This window comes from Podarcis cretensis (assembly GCF_951804945.1).
Source record: "Podarcis cretensis genome assembly, chromosome: 10".
NCBI lineage: Eukaryota > Metazoa > Chordata > Lepidosauria > Squamata > Lacertidae > Podarcis > Podarcis cretensis.
In genome coordinates this window covers 4657810-4674009 of record NC_137179.1, presented here as the reverse complement: position 1 = coordinate 4674009, position 16200 = coordinate 4657810, and the positions used below count along the sequence as shown (strand labels likewise).

Here is a 16200-nt window from a genome sequence, read left to right as displayed (position 1 = left end):
TACTGAGAATGCTCTCAATCTGAAACTCAGGACAGCTGCTACTGGCTGTGGGAATGTTCAGGGATGCAGGAGAGGATATATTGTTTGATTATATCCTTTTCCAACTTGTGTAAACAAGTTCCACAATTTAGCAGAGTAACATTCCCCTTTTTAAACTTGCAGCGAATGCGTTTGCTCAGGCTCACTAAAGCCCCTATAATAACTGTTGTGGTATTTTCCCCTTATTCCCTCATAAAAGACACAGTCTTCTATAAAAGTATAAAAAGAGTTTACTCACATTCTGTTCACAATTGGATCCCAAAAGGCAGACTTAGCTTAGAAAAGTAACATACAACTGGAAACTATTTCATAAGGAGACAGTCTTTTGTCCTCCCTTGGCTGGAAGCCAATTGTGAACAGAATGTGAGTGAGTAAACTCTTTTTATATTCTTATAGAAGTATAAAAAGAAGCCAAGAGAGCATCTTTGGCTAAGCAGATGTTTGCTTCTTTGATGCATGTAGTCAAAAAGAGAGAGAGATGGCTGCCCTGCCCTGTGCTTTTGTCGTTACCTGCACAGGTGAGGCCACACCCACCTCTAGACACATGCAGAACCTCTAGTCCCAGCCCAGAAGGAAACAGGAAGCTGACCTGCTGGCTGGACAAACATTCCTCCACATGTGTAATCGTGTTCACTCTAGGAATGTTGTACTTGACTGCTCTTGTGTTTCACATCCCACACTGGCCAGTGAAGACAATACTGGACTGGATGAACCAAGAGTCTAAGCCACCTTCCTGTTGCTGGAAACCCCAGGAGGCGAGGGGGTTGCTCTTGTGGTCAAATCCTGCTTGCATCTGGTTGGCCACTGTGGGAACAGGATGCTGGACGAGATAGGTGTTGGGAACGAGCCATCAATAAACCACACTGTGCAACTGGAGTTAACACTTTAGTAGCCAGAACATGGTTTCCACAGAAGCACCAGGCCTCATGAGCAGAGCAGTTCTTATCCGTTGGTCTTCCTCCATGAAAATCAGTGGCTAAGACAGAAAGTTCCCACCTCCTCGCAGTTGAACTGGTGTAGGCCTATAATAATAATAAATTTCATTTATACCCGGCCCTCCCTAGGCAAGACCGGGCTCAGGGCGGCTAACACCAGGTATAAAAACAATTGATTGAAATACAACTTAAAAAAACAAGATTAAAATACAACATTAAAATGCAGCCTCATTTCAGTAGAAACTCAAATCAAAAACTTTTCGGGGGATGAAAACGTCAAGTCTTCACCAAGGCTAACTATACAGACTGGTCCTATGTGGGCCAGAAAAAAGCCAGGGAAGTCCCCAAACAGGAATTCCATCACAGAAGGAGAAAGGAAAAAAGAAAGAGAGGGAGGGAATCAAATTGATTCCAAGCCAAAGGCCAGGCGGAGCAACTCTGTCTTACAGGCCCTGTGGAAAGAAATCAGATCCTGCAGGGCCCTGGTCTCAGGAGACAGAGCGTTCCACCAGGCCGGAGCCAGTGTTGAAAAGGCCCTGCCTGGCTCTGGTTGAGGCTCACCTGACTTCCTTAGGGACCAGGACCTCGAGGGTGTTGCTATTTATGGACCTTAAGGTCTATCGCAGGGCATACTGGGAGAGGTGGTCCTGTAGGTATAAGGGTCCTAGGACATGAAGGGCTTTAAAGGTCAGCGCCTAGTGATCCCAGCACCTCCTCTCAGTAGGCCTTGCCCCAAGGAGGCAGTTGCAAGGACTGAAGGTCCACACCTCCCCACCGCCATCTAGGTCTCCTCATTTCCAGGGTTTTCCCCAAGCAATCGGAGACTGCGCCTGCATGCAGCCAACCTCTCCTTCGCCCCTTTTCATGCCTCTTCTGGTTCTGGAAGGCAAGGTGGGAGGGGGCCATTTGCAGCAGGAGGGGGAGACATCCTGGCTCATCTCCGTCACCTGGCTCCCCTCCTTCTGCCCCTGATACCGAACATCTCTCTATCACAGACTCTCTCCGCTCACTAAGACCTGTTACCCCTTCCACTTCTGACACCTTCTCCTCCCAGTCTTCTCCCTCTGACCCCTCATTGTCGCCCCACCACCAATCCCTGGGCTCTTGCATGCTCTGCTCTGTGCTATAGGGTGAGAAGCCTTGATGCTATTTCTATGCTTCGTCCTGTGGGATGTGATACCTAAGCAGCAGTCAAGTACAGCATTCCTTGTTTTCCTAGAGTGGATGTGCGAGGGGATGTTTGGACCAGCCAGTCGAAAACTTCCTGTTTCCTCCTGGCTGGAGCTTCCTTCCTTTGCATGTGACTAGACGTGGGTGTGACTTTACCTGTCCAGGTAACAAAAGGACAAGGCCACACTCTCTCTCTTTGACCTCCTCCGTTGTTGGAGCAGCTTTTTAGTTAAAGATGCTCTGTTGGCTTCCAGCCAGCAGTGGACACTGGGGTTATCCCCATATGGGATAGATCCACACGTATATACTTTGTAACTAAGTCTGTCTTCAGGGATCCAACTGTGAACTGAATGTGAGTAAACATGTTGTTGTTTAGTCGTTTAGTCGTGTCCGACTCTTCGTGACCCCCTGGACCAGAGCACGCCAGGCACTCCTGTCTTCTACTGCCTCCTGCAGTTTGGTCAAACTCATGCTGGTAGCTTCGAGAACACCGTCCAACCATCTCGTCCTCTGTCATCCCCTTCTCCTTGTGCCCTCCATATTTCCCAACATCAGGGTCTTTTCCAGGGAGTCTTCTCTTCTCATGAGGTGGCCAAAGTACTGGAGCCTCAGCTTCAGGATCTGGCCTTCCAGTGAGCACTCAGGGCTGATTTCCTTCAGAATGGAGAGGTTTGATCTTCTCACAGTCCATGGGACTCTCAAGAGTCTCCTCCAGCCCCAGAATTCAAAAGCATCCATTCTTCGGCGATCAGCCTTCTTGATGGTCCAGCTCTCACTTCCATACATCACTACTGGGAAAACCATAGCTTGAACTATACGGACCTTTGTTGGCAAGGTGATGTCTCTGCTTTTTAAGATGCTGTTTAGGTTTGTAATTGCTTTTCTCCCAAGAAGCAGGCGTCTTTTAATTTCGTGGCTGCTGTCACCATCTGCAGAGATCATGGAGCCCAAGAAAGTAAAATCTCTCACTGTCTCCATTTCTTCCCCTTCTATTTGCCAGGAAGTGATGGGACCAGTGGCCATGATCTTCGTTTTTTTGATGTTGAGCTTCAGACCATGCACACAAAAGCTTATCCAGTCATGCCTCTTGTTGCATTTGCTTCACATTGTGGCTTTTTGAGTTGTGAACGTGGCAAACCCGGAAGTGTATACTTCCGGGTTTCACCGTGTGCACACATGCAGAAGTGCTCTGCACGCTTTGCACATGCGCAGAAGCGCTCTATCGTGCTCTGCACTTGCACAGAAGTGCCGCTCTAGTTGCTGACTTTTTGGGGTGCGAATGGCACCCCGGAATGGATCGTGTCCACAACTGAAGGTACCACTGTACCAAGAACAAACTTAGTTGGTCTCTCAGGTGCTACTGGATATTTTAAAAAATGTATCTTTCTTTTATATACTTTACACAAGATTGTGGTGTGTTTATTCATTTAAGAGGGATATAAGGGAACTTACCAGGAACCTGATAGTGAGAGGCTTACACAAGCCTGCAACCAGTTATCTGCTGTGCACTTAAAATGGGAAAGTGAAACTCTGCTAAGTTATAGAACTTGCTAGCGCAAGTTAGGAATAATAATAATAATACAGTGGTGCCTCGCAAGACGAAAAGAATCCGTTCCGCGATTCTCTTCGTCTAGCGGTTTTTTTGTCTTGCGAAGCAAGCCCATTGACGGCTTAGCGGATTAGCGCTATTAGCGGCTTAGCGGATTTTAGCAGCTTATCAGCTTAGCGGATAAGCGGATAAGCGGCTTAGAAAAAGGTGGGGAAGGGGAAAAAAGTTGGAAAAACTCGCAAGACATTTTGTCTTGCAAAGCAAGCCCATAGGGAAATTCATTTTGCGAAGTGCCTCCAAAACGGAAAACCCTTTCGTCTAGTGCGTTTTTCGTCTTGCGAGGCATTCGTCTTGCGGGGCACCACTGTAATACATTTTTATTTATTCCCCGCCCTCCCTGGCCAAGACCGGGCTCAGGGCGGCTAACACTGAATATAAATACAGTAAGAACATTAAAAACAAACAAAAACAAAAACAGTTGAGGAAGGATATTAATAAACAATATATTCTCTCCTGCTTCCCTGAACATTCCCACACATCTGCCTCCTCCTGAAGTTCTGCTTGTCTGCCAGGAGATGGCGAAAGCTGCTTGCGTTAACATGGTGGGCGGCCGACTCTCCTTTCTTAGAGGTTTTTAAGCAGAGGTTGGATGGCCAACTGCAAGGGATTCAGTAATCTCAGGGGGTTGGACTAGATGACCCCCGGGTGTCCCTCCAAACTCTTCGATTCTCCTCTCCCGTTCTGCCTTTTGCTGACAGAGGCATGTTTCCTCCCAGGTGAGGTGGAGACCCCCAATGTCGAAATAAACGAGTTGGAGGAGGAAGATGAGGAAGATGAAGAGGAGGAGGACGATGACGAGGTGGAGGTCAGGAACTTGGACTCTTCGGACGACGAGAAAGAGCCGGACGAGGAGAAGCAGCTGGAGTTGAGAGCCCAGGTGATGCGTTTGTTGGACGAGCTGGAAGAAGTCCGGGAGGTGGCTCTCAAGCACGAAGGGGATTCCCTCGAATTGCAAGGTGGGTATCTTGCCTCAGGGCTGCGGGGTCCCTGGAACCTGCCAATTTTTTCAGGTCGTGTCAGTTTCCTCCAGACGACCCACTTGTGGAGCGATCTGCTTGCACAAATCTTATGCAGAAAGTTAGATCATATGTCTGCTCTTTGGTATGCGTTCGCACAGACTGGCTTATGGTTCTGAAAGTGGGTGGTAGCCCCCCCCCCCCGGGGTCGGTGAGATTACCAGGTGGTGCCAAGGAGGCAAGGGGAAAGCAGAGAGGAGGCCAGAAGTGTAAATAACACTCAGGCTATGAAAAGTTGGATCAAGTCCATGCATTTTATGCCCATCATTAAATTAAAAAAGGTAAAGGTACCCCTGCCCATACGGGCCAGTCTTGACAGACTCTGGAGTTGTGTGCCCATCTCACTTAAGAGGCCAGGGGCCAGTGCTGTCCGGAGACACTTCCGGGTCACGTGGCCAGCGTGACATCGCTGCTCTGGCCAGAGCCAGAGCCAGAGCCAGAGCCGCACACGGAAACGCCGTTTACCTTCCCGCTGGTAAGCGGTCCCTATTTATCTACTTGCACCCGGAGGTGCTTTCGAACTGCTAGGTTGGCAGGCGCTGGGACCGAGCAGCGGGAGCGCACCCCGCCGCAGGGATTCAAACTGCCGACCTTTCGATCGGCAAGCCCTAGGCGCTGAGGCTTTAACCCACAGCGCCACCTGCATTAAATTAAGTTGCTCTTATTAAGTTATCTCTCGCTTGGACTACTGCAATGCGCTCTGCGTGGGGCTACCTTTGAAAGGGAACCGGAAACTAGAACTAATCCAGAATGTGGCACATTATTGTGAAAATCTGGACAGAAAAGTTTAGCCAATTTCTGCCAGGACACTGCTTTCATCTGCAGTATTCCGGGTATGTCTGGGAAATTCTGGATGTATGGCAAGCCTAACAAGGCGCCATTCAACCGCCTTAAGGACTCCACTCTGGGTTTGTGTAGGAATTTCTCCTGAGCCTCTTCTTCCTCAGAATTTATCCCACAAGGCAGCAGGTAGAATTTAATACAGTGGCACTTTGGTTCTCAAACGCCTTGGTACTCAAACAGCTTGGAACCCAAGCACTGCAAACCCAGAAGTAAGTGTTCTGGTTTGCGAACTTTTTTCAGAAGCTGAACGTGCTCTGTTTTGAGTGCCGCACTTCCGTTTTGAGTGTTACGCTGAGATCTGCATGTTTTTGCTATTTGTTTTCTGTTTTTGCAGTTTTTTTTTTTTTTTTTTTGGTTTTGTCAGAGGCAGAGCTAGCTGCTCCGGCACATGGAGCGGCACACATGCTGTGCTCCTGCGGGCAGGGCTAGCCGCCCATGGGGGCCAGAGTGAGGGACAAGTTTCCTGGGGGGGGGACACCCATGGCGATGTCACCCCCCCCCGGGATGACACCTCGAGCGGATTGCACTCCCCACATCCCCATTCCTCCGCCAGTGGTTTTTGTGACTGTGTGGAACCCAGTTCAGCTACTGATTGATTGTGTGACTGCAGTACATTGTTTATTGCTTTCATTTCATTTCATTTTATTGCTTTCATTTATCAGTGGTCTTGTTAGATAGTAAAATGCATGGTAATTTCTGTTTTAGGGGTTGTTTTTAAAATTCTAGAACGGATTCATCCATTTTGCATTACTTTCCTTGGGAAAGTGCACCTCGGTTTTGGAACGTTTTGGTTTTGGAACGGACTTCCAGAACGGATTAAGTTTGAGAACCAAGGTACCACTGTAAATGGTAAAGGTGCAGGCAGCTTTTAAGCAACATTGCGCAGGGACTGCCAAGCTCAGCCTTGGTTCCCCAGCCAGGAGGCATATGCCTGGTTTTGGAACGGACATCCGGAACGGATTAAGTTTGAGAACCAAGGCACCACTGTAGGTCCAGGAAATTCTTTGGAATCTTGTTTGTATGTTGTATGTTGGATATGCGACGGCAAAATTTTAATCTGAAAAACCAAATACTGTGGTACCTTGGTTCTCAAACGTCTTGGTACTCAAACAACTTGGGCCCCAAACCGTGCAAACCCAGAAGTAAGTGTTCTGGTTTGCGAAGGTTTTTCAGAAGCCAAATGTGCTCCGTTTTGAGTGTTAGGCTGAGGTCTGTCTGTTTTTGCTAATTATTGTGCGTTTTTGTTTTTGCGGCTCTTTTGTTTTGTTTTGCCTTTGTGACTGTGTGCAAACCAGTTCAGCTCCTGATCAATTGATTGACTGTGTGACTACAGTGCATCATTTATTGCTTTCATTTCAGTTGTCTCGTCAGAGAGTAAAATTCATGTTAAACTGCTGTTTTAGAGGTTGTTCCTAAAAGTCTGGAACGAATTGATCCATTTTGCATTGCTTTGTATGGGAAAGCGCATGTTGGTTTTGGAATGCTTTGGTTTTAGAATGGACTTCCGGAACGGATTAAGTTTGAGAATCACGGTACCACTGCAAATGGTAAAACGGCAGGCAGCTTTTAAGCAACATTGCGCTGGGACTGCCAAGTTCAGCCTTGGTTCTGCAGCAAGGAGGCATATGCCTGGACTTCCAGAGGCTGAGGTGGATTTCACTGTGCTTCTGTAACAGAAGTCAGGGTTTCAGAAAGACAGCTGTGCAACACAGAGGAGCCATAGCAAGGAAGGTAATCTGTACGTTGCTTTTGAGAAGCTGAAGAGAGAGAACTCCTGGCTCTTGAATTTGTGGCTGCCTCCTCAAGAGGGTCAACAGTTTTTTTCTGCTTTCTCTCTCTCTTTTTTAAAAGATATTTATTAAAGTTTAACAATTACAAAAAAAATAGTAATAAAAAAAATTACAATACTTCAAAAATAAAAGAAAATACAATACTAAAAAAAAGAGGGAAAAAAAGAGAAAACCCCCAAAAAATACAGCTAAACAATACCATTTAAAAACAATAACATCCAGTATTTTCATATATTTATCTTTCATTTACTTATTTCCATGACTTCCTCGCGCCTCCCTTTTTGTATTCTTAATTCATAATTGTTTCAGCAAGTCCTTTCCCTCTTTCTCAGATTTTGTTCTATAATTTATCTTAACACAATTTAACCTTAAATTTTACACTTTAACCCATTAACAATCCATTTTAACATAATTCTTTATAACCTTTCTGCTAAGACCATGTAAGTTCATTCCAGTTTTTTCTGCTTTTTCTCTCTGTGGCAGGGTTGCTGGAAGACGAGAGACTTGCCAGTGCTCAGCAGGCTGAGACTTTCACGAAGCAGATTCAGAGATTACAAGGTCAGTCCTGGCCTCTGTGTGTGTGTGTGTTTGTTTGTTTGTGCGTGTAATGAATTGATTTACTGATCTAACGCAATTTTATTTAATGTGTAAATATGCCACATTTTCCCGAGCTGGGATTCAAGGCAGCTCCTGACATTTGAAAACTTCGCTATAAAATAGCGGTAAGCCAAAAAGACACAACACGTAAGGAAAAAGGGATGGGGTTGGAGAAGGAAAAATAAAATGCAAGCGTAGGCATCTGTTATTAACAGTTAAGGTTCTTACTGGAACCAGAAGGGATGGGAGTGGTTCATGGAGCCCAGCGTGTTTAAACTGTTTACAATTCTGAATTTTAAATTATTATAACCTTCCCAGGGACCTCCTGGCGGAGAGCGTGGAATAACTTTGATGCTGGGGATGATAATTGCAAAGTAAGAAAAACTAGTTGAAAAGGATAGCTAAAATGCGTCAACGCACATTTAGAAGCAGGAACTGAAAATATAATTTACTCTGACAGCAGCCCAGGCATCAGCGTTGTCTAGACATTGGTTTCCGAAGACCTGGCTGAACTGGAAGGTCTGAGTCTGCCAATGGAAAGATAATAAAGAGGGAAAATTCGAATCTCTCCTCAATATGGGAGCAGCTGCAGAAAAGGCTCTGTCTCACGTTGCTACCAGCCGTGTTTCTGAAGTCGAGAGGCTGAGAGGAGATTCTAAAGGGCACTGGCATAGATGTGAGCCCGTCACTGTTGCCAGGGTTTGATTTGGTCTAAAACTGCTCCGTTGTGTCTCGGAAGCCGTTTCCTCCTTCAGTAAGAGCTCAGGCAAATTGGTGGGGGGCTTCATTGGTGTCAGCAGTGGGATATATCACTGGAGGGAAAGAGTCCCTTGCCCAGCCCCTGATGTGGGGGACTCCCTGGTCCTGAATGGGGTAACTGTGCCCCTGAAGGACCAGGTGCGCAGCCTGGGAGTCATTTTGGACTCACATCTGTCCATGGAGGCGCAGGTCAATTCTGTGTCCAGGGCAGCTGTCTACCAGCTCCATCTGGTACGCAGGATGAGACCCTCCCTGTCCACAGACTGTCTCGCCAGAGTGGTGCATGCTCTGGTTATCTCCCGCTTGGACTACTGCAATGCACTCTATGTGGGGCTACCTTTGAAGGTGACCCGGAAACTATGACTAATCCCGAATGCGGCAGCTAGACTGGTGACTGGGAGCGGCCGCCGAGACCACATAACACCGGTCTTGAAAGACCTGCATTGGCTCCCAGTACATTTCCAAGCACAATTCAAAGTGTTGGTGCTGACCTTGAAAGCCCTAAATGGCCTCGGTCCTGTATACCTGAAGGAGTGTCTCCACCTCCATCATTCTGCCCGGATGCTAAGGTCCCATACAATTCCAAAAATTGCAAATTCAGTTGCTACAATTCCACAGGCACTCACACACGTAAATGGCAAATGTAGAAGAAAATCCTTCGGATACTAGAGAGGACCCGCAAGTGGGTTAAACACCTGTTTGTAGCACCGTAAATGCAAAAAATAAAATAAAAAATAAAATCATAACTGCACTGTAAAATATGGGGAAAGCAATGAACCACATTAGAATTAATTGCACAACGGTCTCAAACTCGCAAATCGGCAGCAAAACATTTTTTGGTCCCTTCTTACCGTATGTCTGTTTTGGCAGCGATACCGTGAAAGCCAATTTTTGCAAGGTCGCAAATTTAAGCCGAGCTTTAACTTTTTCAGAATTTTTTTTTGGGGGGAACTGCGGCTTATATTTGGGGCCAATACGGTAATATTCTAGTGCAGATCATTTTGGCTTTGTAATTGATCTTCTGGCCCCATTCCAAACGCAAAAGTGGGGTTGGGCTAGATGACCTTTGGGAATCCCAACCAGAACTCTACAGTTCTGCGAAGGGTCACCCCTTTGTCCCCGGTTGCGGCCCCTCTCCTTCCGCAACTCTCGCTTTCTTCCTCCCCAGTTCGCTCGCCGGCCTTTTGATGTATTTATATATATATATTTACAATAATATTTATTAATTTTCAATAGACATAACAAAAAAGAAAATATGCAACAACACAATAGAGAAGTGAAAAAGAAGAAAAAAGAATAACAAACTTAAAATACCTGTCAGGGAACTGTCATCAGTGCCGGAGGGAGAGAGCAAAATCCGGAGGGATTCCAGAGAGCGTCCCGGGATGGGGAGAGGCAGCCCATCTTCTGGGGAAGAGAATCAGCATAGCACCAGTGGAGAAGGGGGGCAGATGGGGGAAGCGGCGAGGCGGTCCCATGACTCCTTGCCGGGGACCAGCGGGGAGAGTAGGGGTCCTCTGCTGCCTACGCCCTCCTTGCGCAGAAGGCTTTCGCGCAGAGAGAGTAGGAGGAGACTAGGCGTCAAAGAGCTTCTTTGCTGGAAGAAGTTTAAGAAACGCCCACTGACGGATTCTGCCAGCGACTGAGACAGCCACGGGTGAGTGGCTGTCCGGACAGAAAGGGTTCACTCAGGCAATACAGCCAGGTGTTTGCACCGGCTTACGCACGAGCAACCCCTAGAACCATCACAGCAATCCGTCAGTCCCTGACATTGCTTGTGCGCAGCCCCGGAGAGGCAGTACGATGAGCCAAACAGGGCCGGCCGGAGAGACAGAGCAAGAAAAAAAAGAGACTCAATTAATTAATTAAAATTCATTTTCATAAACATTTTAGTTGACTTCCTCTAATCTCCTCCATCTGAATTTCCTCTTAATTTGAATGTAGCAGTTTCCAATATCATTATTTCATAAAACAATATTACAGTTGTATTCGAATTTCTTTACCTTTCTTATAGTACATTTTCTTATTTATATATTTAAGTCTAATTTAGTCCTAGGCCTGATTGGTTCTTTCAAGTGGTTACATATCTTTAATATTAGAATATTTGTTCAAATAGTCTTTAAATTTCTTCCAGTCTTCTTGGTAGTCCTCTTCTTTCTGGTCACGGACCTTTTGATGTATTTATAGGCCCAATAACTCAGCTCCTTCTCGTCAAGCGAGTGTTAATCTGTGCAGAATGCTGCTATAAATAGCGTGGGCACTGTACGGAGGACGCCACGTGTCCCCGGAGCGGCAGGTGGCGAGTCTATATGTGGCAATGCCACCCGGGGCTTGAGCAATCCATGGGGACCGGGGATGGGTTCAGCCTCGAAGGGCTGGCACAGGGAGGGACGGCAGGTGGGCAAGACGCTGGGACAGCCTCAGGACAGTTTGGGTTCAGAGGAGGCCAACTGGTTCTTCCCCAGGTTTTTTTTTTGAACCGAGCTTTGACCGCTAGGCGCTGCTGCCTCTTCTCGCTGCAACCTCCGAGATCCCTGGCAGTTGTGAGAGCAAAGCACTGGAAAGGATCTGGAGGTAGGAGTGCACCTCGCGGCCTTGTAAAGGTAAAGGGACCCCTGACCGTTAAGTCCAGTTGCGGACGACTCCGGGGTTGCGGATCTCATTTCACTTTCTTGGCCGAGGGAGCCGGCGTACAGCATGACTAAGCCGCTTCTGGCGAACCAGAGCAGCGCACGGAAACGCCGTTTACGGGGATTCGATTCGCCGTCCTTCTGATCGGCAAGTCCTAGGCTCTGTGGTTTAACCCACAGCGTCACCCGCGTCCTGCTTTTTCAGGTTAAAGGTAAAGGTAAAGGGACCCCTGACCATTAAGTCCAGTCGTGGCCGACTCTGGGGTTGCGCAGCTCATCTCGTCTTATTAGCCGAGGGAGCCAGCGTACAGCTTCTGGGTCACATGGCCAGCATGACTAAGCCGCTTCTGGCGAACCAGAGCAGCGCACGGAAACGCCATTTACCTTCCCGCCGGAGCGGTACCTATTTATCTGCTTGCACTTTGATGTGCTTTCGAACTGCTAGGTTGGCAGGAGCAGGGACTGAGCAACGGGAGCTCACCCCGTTGCGGGGATTCGAACCGCCGCCCTTCTGATCGGCAAGTCCTAGGCTCAGTGGTTTAACCCACAGCGCCACCCACATGAGAGCAAAGCACTGGAAAAGGATCTGGAGGCAGGAGTGCGCCTCGCCGCCTTGACACTGATACAAATTGAGGAGATCTACACCAGATGGAGCTCATCTCCCATGTAAAGGCAGATGCCGTTCATCAAACCAACTCACAAATCTCCAGCACGGCTTTTGTTGGAAGGGCCCTCTTCTCTCTTCACGTCCTGCTCTGGGCTGCATTCTTTGAAATTTCAGTAAATCATAGAAGTGGGACCCCAGGGGTCATCTAGTCCAATCCGCTGAAATGCAGGAATCTTTTTCCCCCTCCAATTTTTTATTCTGTTTATAACACAACTAAACAAGACAAACAGAAAAACAAACAATACAAACAATTTCTTATTTTATCCTTGTTTTTTCTAAACATTGTTAGGTGGGCTTCCCCAAGTCCCCCCTATCTGATTTTCATTTTACCTCATCTTTAGCAGTTTACATATACAGTATCATAATTTCTAACCATTTTTTAAAATCACGCTTACTTTTACCATAAAAATCTTCACATTTTATCACTTACTTTAAAATAGTACTGTTTTAAAATACATTGTCTTCTACTTCTAACCCTATATCCACTTCCAAAGCTATTCTAACATTTAAATATTAACATATTTTTTTCAAATATTCTTTAAGCTTCTTCCAGTCTTCTTCCACTGTCTCTTTTCTCTGGTCTTGGAGTCTCCCGGTCACTTTGGCAAGTTCCATATAGTCCATCATCTTCATCTGCCTCAATGCAGGAATCTTAGCTAAAGCGTCCCTGACAGGTTGGCTGTCCAAGCTCTGCTTAGAAAACTTACAGGGAAGGAGAGTCTACCATCTCCTGAACTAGTCTGTTCCACTGCGGAACAGCTCTCGCCATCAGAAAGCTCTTTTTCTTGACGTTCAGTTGGAATCTCCTGTCTTGTAACTCGGAGCCACGGGTTCGGTTCCTACTCTCTGTTGCCGGAGAAAAGAAGCTCGCTCCATCCGCCATGTGACAACCTTTGAGATATCAGTTGAATGAAAATAACAGGAGGACAAGTACACACACCAAAAAGCAGCGCAGTATATCTGGAAGAGACTTGGGTCAAATAGGCAGAGGACGCTAGACCTTTAGGAAAGCCGAATTTCACATTGTACCACAAAGAGGGAGTCCTGTGTGTCTGTATTTGTACACATGTAAGATAAAATCCAAGGTACGCGAGTGTCGCTGTGGGTTAAACCACAGAGCCTAGGACTTGCCGATCAGAAGGTCAGCAGTTCGAATCCCTGCGACGGGATGAGTTCCCGTTGCTCAGTCCCTGCTCCTGCCAACCTAGCAGTTCGAAAGCACCTCAAAGTGCAAGTAGATAAATAGGTACCGCTCTGGCGGGAAGGTAAACGGCGTTTCCGTGCGCTGCTCTGGTTTGCCAGAAGCGGCTTAGTCATGCTGGCCACATGACCCGGAAGCTGTACGTGGCTCCCTCAGCCAGTAAAGCGAGATGAGCGGCGCAACCCCAGAGTCGGCCACGACTGGACCTAATGGTCAGGGGTCCATTTACCTTTACCTTTAAGATAAAATCCTAAGTGACATTGAGTTGCTTAGGTGCACCATGGGTACAGACTTGTATTTCTAAATGATGACCTCCTGGCTTTATCTTTTTTATAAAAACCCCACCAACCGATTACCCCGATGATGTCCTAGTTTACTACCTGCAGGGAAGATTTTTGCGTGTGCGTCTTTACGTTAAGAAACATTCAGAACAGCGCTGCCACCTGCAGTCTGAAGTGGCATAGGTAAAAAGGTAAAGGTAAAGGACTCTTGGACGGTTAAGTCCAGTCAAAGGCGACTATGGGGTTGCGGCGCCCCTCTCGCTTTCAGGCTGAGGGAGCCGGCGTTTGTCCACAGACAGCTTTCTGGGTTCATCTGGCCAGCATGACCAAACCACTTTTGGCGCGCAAAGGACTATGACAGAAACCAGAGCGCACAGAAACGCCATTTACCTTCCTGCCACAGTGGTACCTATTTATCTACTTGCACTTTGATGTGCTTTCGAACTGCTAGGTTGGCAGGAGCTGGGACCGAGCAATGGGAGCTCACCCCATTGCGGGCATTCGAACCGCTGACCTTCCTGGATCCCTTGCCTCAGGCATCACCTGAACCAAGTCTGGGGCCTGATCCTGAAAAGTCCCAGTCTGCACAGGTCCCCCGGCAACAAACACCAGCTGGGCCGAGTCAGGGGCCTCATCCTGCCCTGGCTCCAGATGCGGGGATGACCTTGTTGCCTCCAGCTGGGCCGTCACTTACAGCTGCTCCACTACTGGTTGGGTCAGGGGAGGCTGAGGCGGCCTCTGGGTCTAGTAACCCACCAACGTCTCCCGAGCTGCAGAGACTGAGGTCTGAGAGAAGGAGAGACCTGAGTACTCGCAGGAGGAGTGCTTGCCTTCGAGCGAGACAGGGAGGTGAGTCGCCGGGGGATCAGGGCCGGCCGTTACCCCGACAGAGATAAAAGGCGGTCGGACCCTGCCCCAGGTTGCGGGAGCAACATTGCTGTTTGCCAGAACCTGCCTGAGACCCTGCGCCTGACCTAGCCTGGTTTCCTACCTTGGCCCTGTCAGACTGACTCCAAGTGGAACCCTTGGATTCGGGACCGGACCTGGACCGCGTGGCTCGGGTTAACCCCCAGCACACCACTCTGTGCAAAGTGGAAAGGAACTGGCCCTCTGCTGGTCTTGGGGGCCAGCCGGGCAGATGCCCAGTCTTGCCACCCTCTGGGTACAGCCACCACACCTCATTTTGCAAAACTTGTAGTATGGCTCTACCAGGAATCAGTCACTTTGGAGAAGAAGTGTGGAGTGACTCCCCAGGAGAGCATAAAGTAAAAGGTAAAAGGACCCCTGACCATTTGGCCCAGTCATGGGCGAATCTGGGGTTGTGGCGCTCTTCTCACTTCACTGGCCGAGGGAGCCGGCGTACATCTTCCGGGTCATGTGGCCAGCATGACTAAGCCGCTTCTGGCGAACCAGAGCAGCGCACGGAAATGCCGTTTACCTTCCCGCCAGAGCGGTACCTATTTATCTACTTGCACTTTGACGTGCTTTCGAACTGCTAGGTAGGCAGGAGCAGGGACTGAGCAATGGGAGCTCACCCCGTCGCGGGGATTCGAACCGCCGACCTTCTGATCGGCGAGTCTCAGGCTCTGTGGTTTAACCCACAGTGCCACCCACGTCCCTTCCAGGAGAGCATACTTCTGAGTAAATGAGGAAAGGTGATTTCAGACCTCTTGAAACCAGCCCAATCAACTTTCTTCTTGGCAAGATGCTGTCTGCAAAAAACTCTCCGAAGCCAATTTTATCAAAGTAGGCTTGGTGAGCCAGACCCAATAGTTTTGGAGCTGTAGATTTTTAAAAAACGTACTGCTTTTTTCCTCGCTTGATATTTATAGACCGGCTTTTAACAGAAGGGGGCTTGCAAGGTGTATTTAAAAATACAGTTTTAAAACGACATTCCGGCAGCAGCAGAGATGCAGGCTGTTCCCTATGTTCTGTGTGGCTGGGATTTTTTCCCCTGCCCTCCGACCTTTGGCAAAAGTGCCAGGTTTTCTTGCTTTATGCAAAAATCCTGGCATCTTTGGAGAAGGGCTGGGAAAAACCTGTGTCTTGAACATAGACAATGTGGAGCCAGATGGACAAAGGATTTAACTTGGCTGAAGGCAGCGCCCTGTGTCTTTAACAGTCATGCCTTCATGCTGTTGTTGAAGAGAGAAAGAGAATAAGGCTCTGTTCTGGGGCTCTCAAATCCCTTGCTACAAAAACACAAACTTTTGAGATCAAAACAGACACATTTCCCTGTAACCTAGGAATCACATGTAAACACTGATACATTTTGATTATTGTTGAATTGCTTGTTTTGAGTACTCGTGATGCTTGCAGATTTGACAAGGATAGTAATATAGAGAATTTCATGGGTGGGGGAAAGCAACATGAGTATACACCTGAAAAATGGAACAGCTCTTTTTATTATTTTTTTGCAACCATTCTGTTCATTCAAGTGCAAAATGACATAGTAGGATGTTCCAAAAAGCAGCCTCATTAAAACTGCTGCTGCTGCTGCTATTATTATTATTATTATTTAAATCAAGAGCAGCGAAAGCTTCAGATCTTGAGGTCCCTTGGGAAAAAAATGCCTACAGTAGACCCCCTTCTTGCTCGCCCTTGTACCCTATTACAGCAATGCTTCCAGCAACTTGGACATTTTAGACTACAACTCCATGATG

At 47.6% G+C, this 16200-nt stretch overlaps 1 protein-coding gene across 5 annotated transcripts in view; it reads left to right on the top strand.

Moving 5' to 3' along the window:
• The window catches only part of CCDC136 (coiled-coil domain containing 136), a 55376-nt gene that overhangs the window by 12307 nt on the left and 26869 nt on the right, over positions 1 to 16200 (top strand). For 3 of the 5 annotated variants that reach the window (XM_079992769.1, XM_079992766.1, XM_079992767.1), the window contains exons 2-3: positions 4452 to 4709; positions 7886 to 7960. In XM_079992769.1, coding sequence (XP_079848895.1) covers positions 4452 to 4709; positions 7886 to 7960 — 333 coding nt within the window. The remainder of the gene's footprint in view (positions 1 to 4451; positions 4710 to 7885; positions 7961 to 16200) is intronic. The other 2 variants (XM_079992770.1, XM_079992768.1) reach the window with 1 other exon arrangement.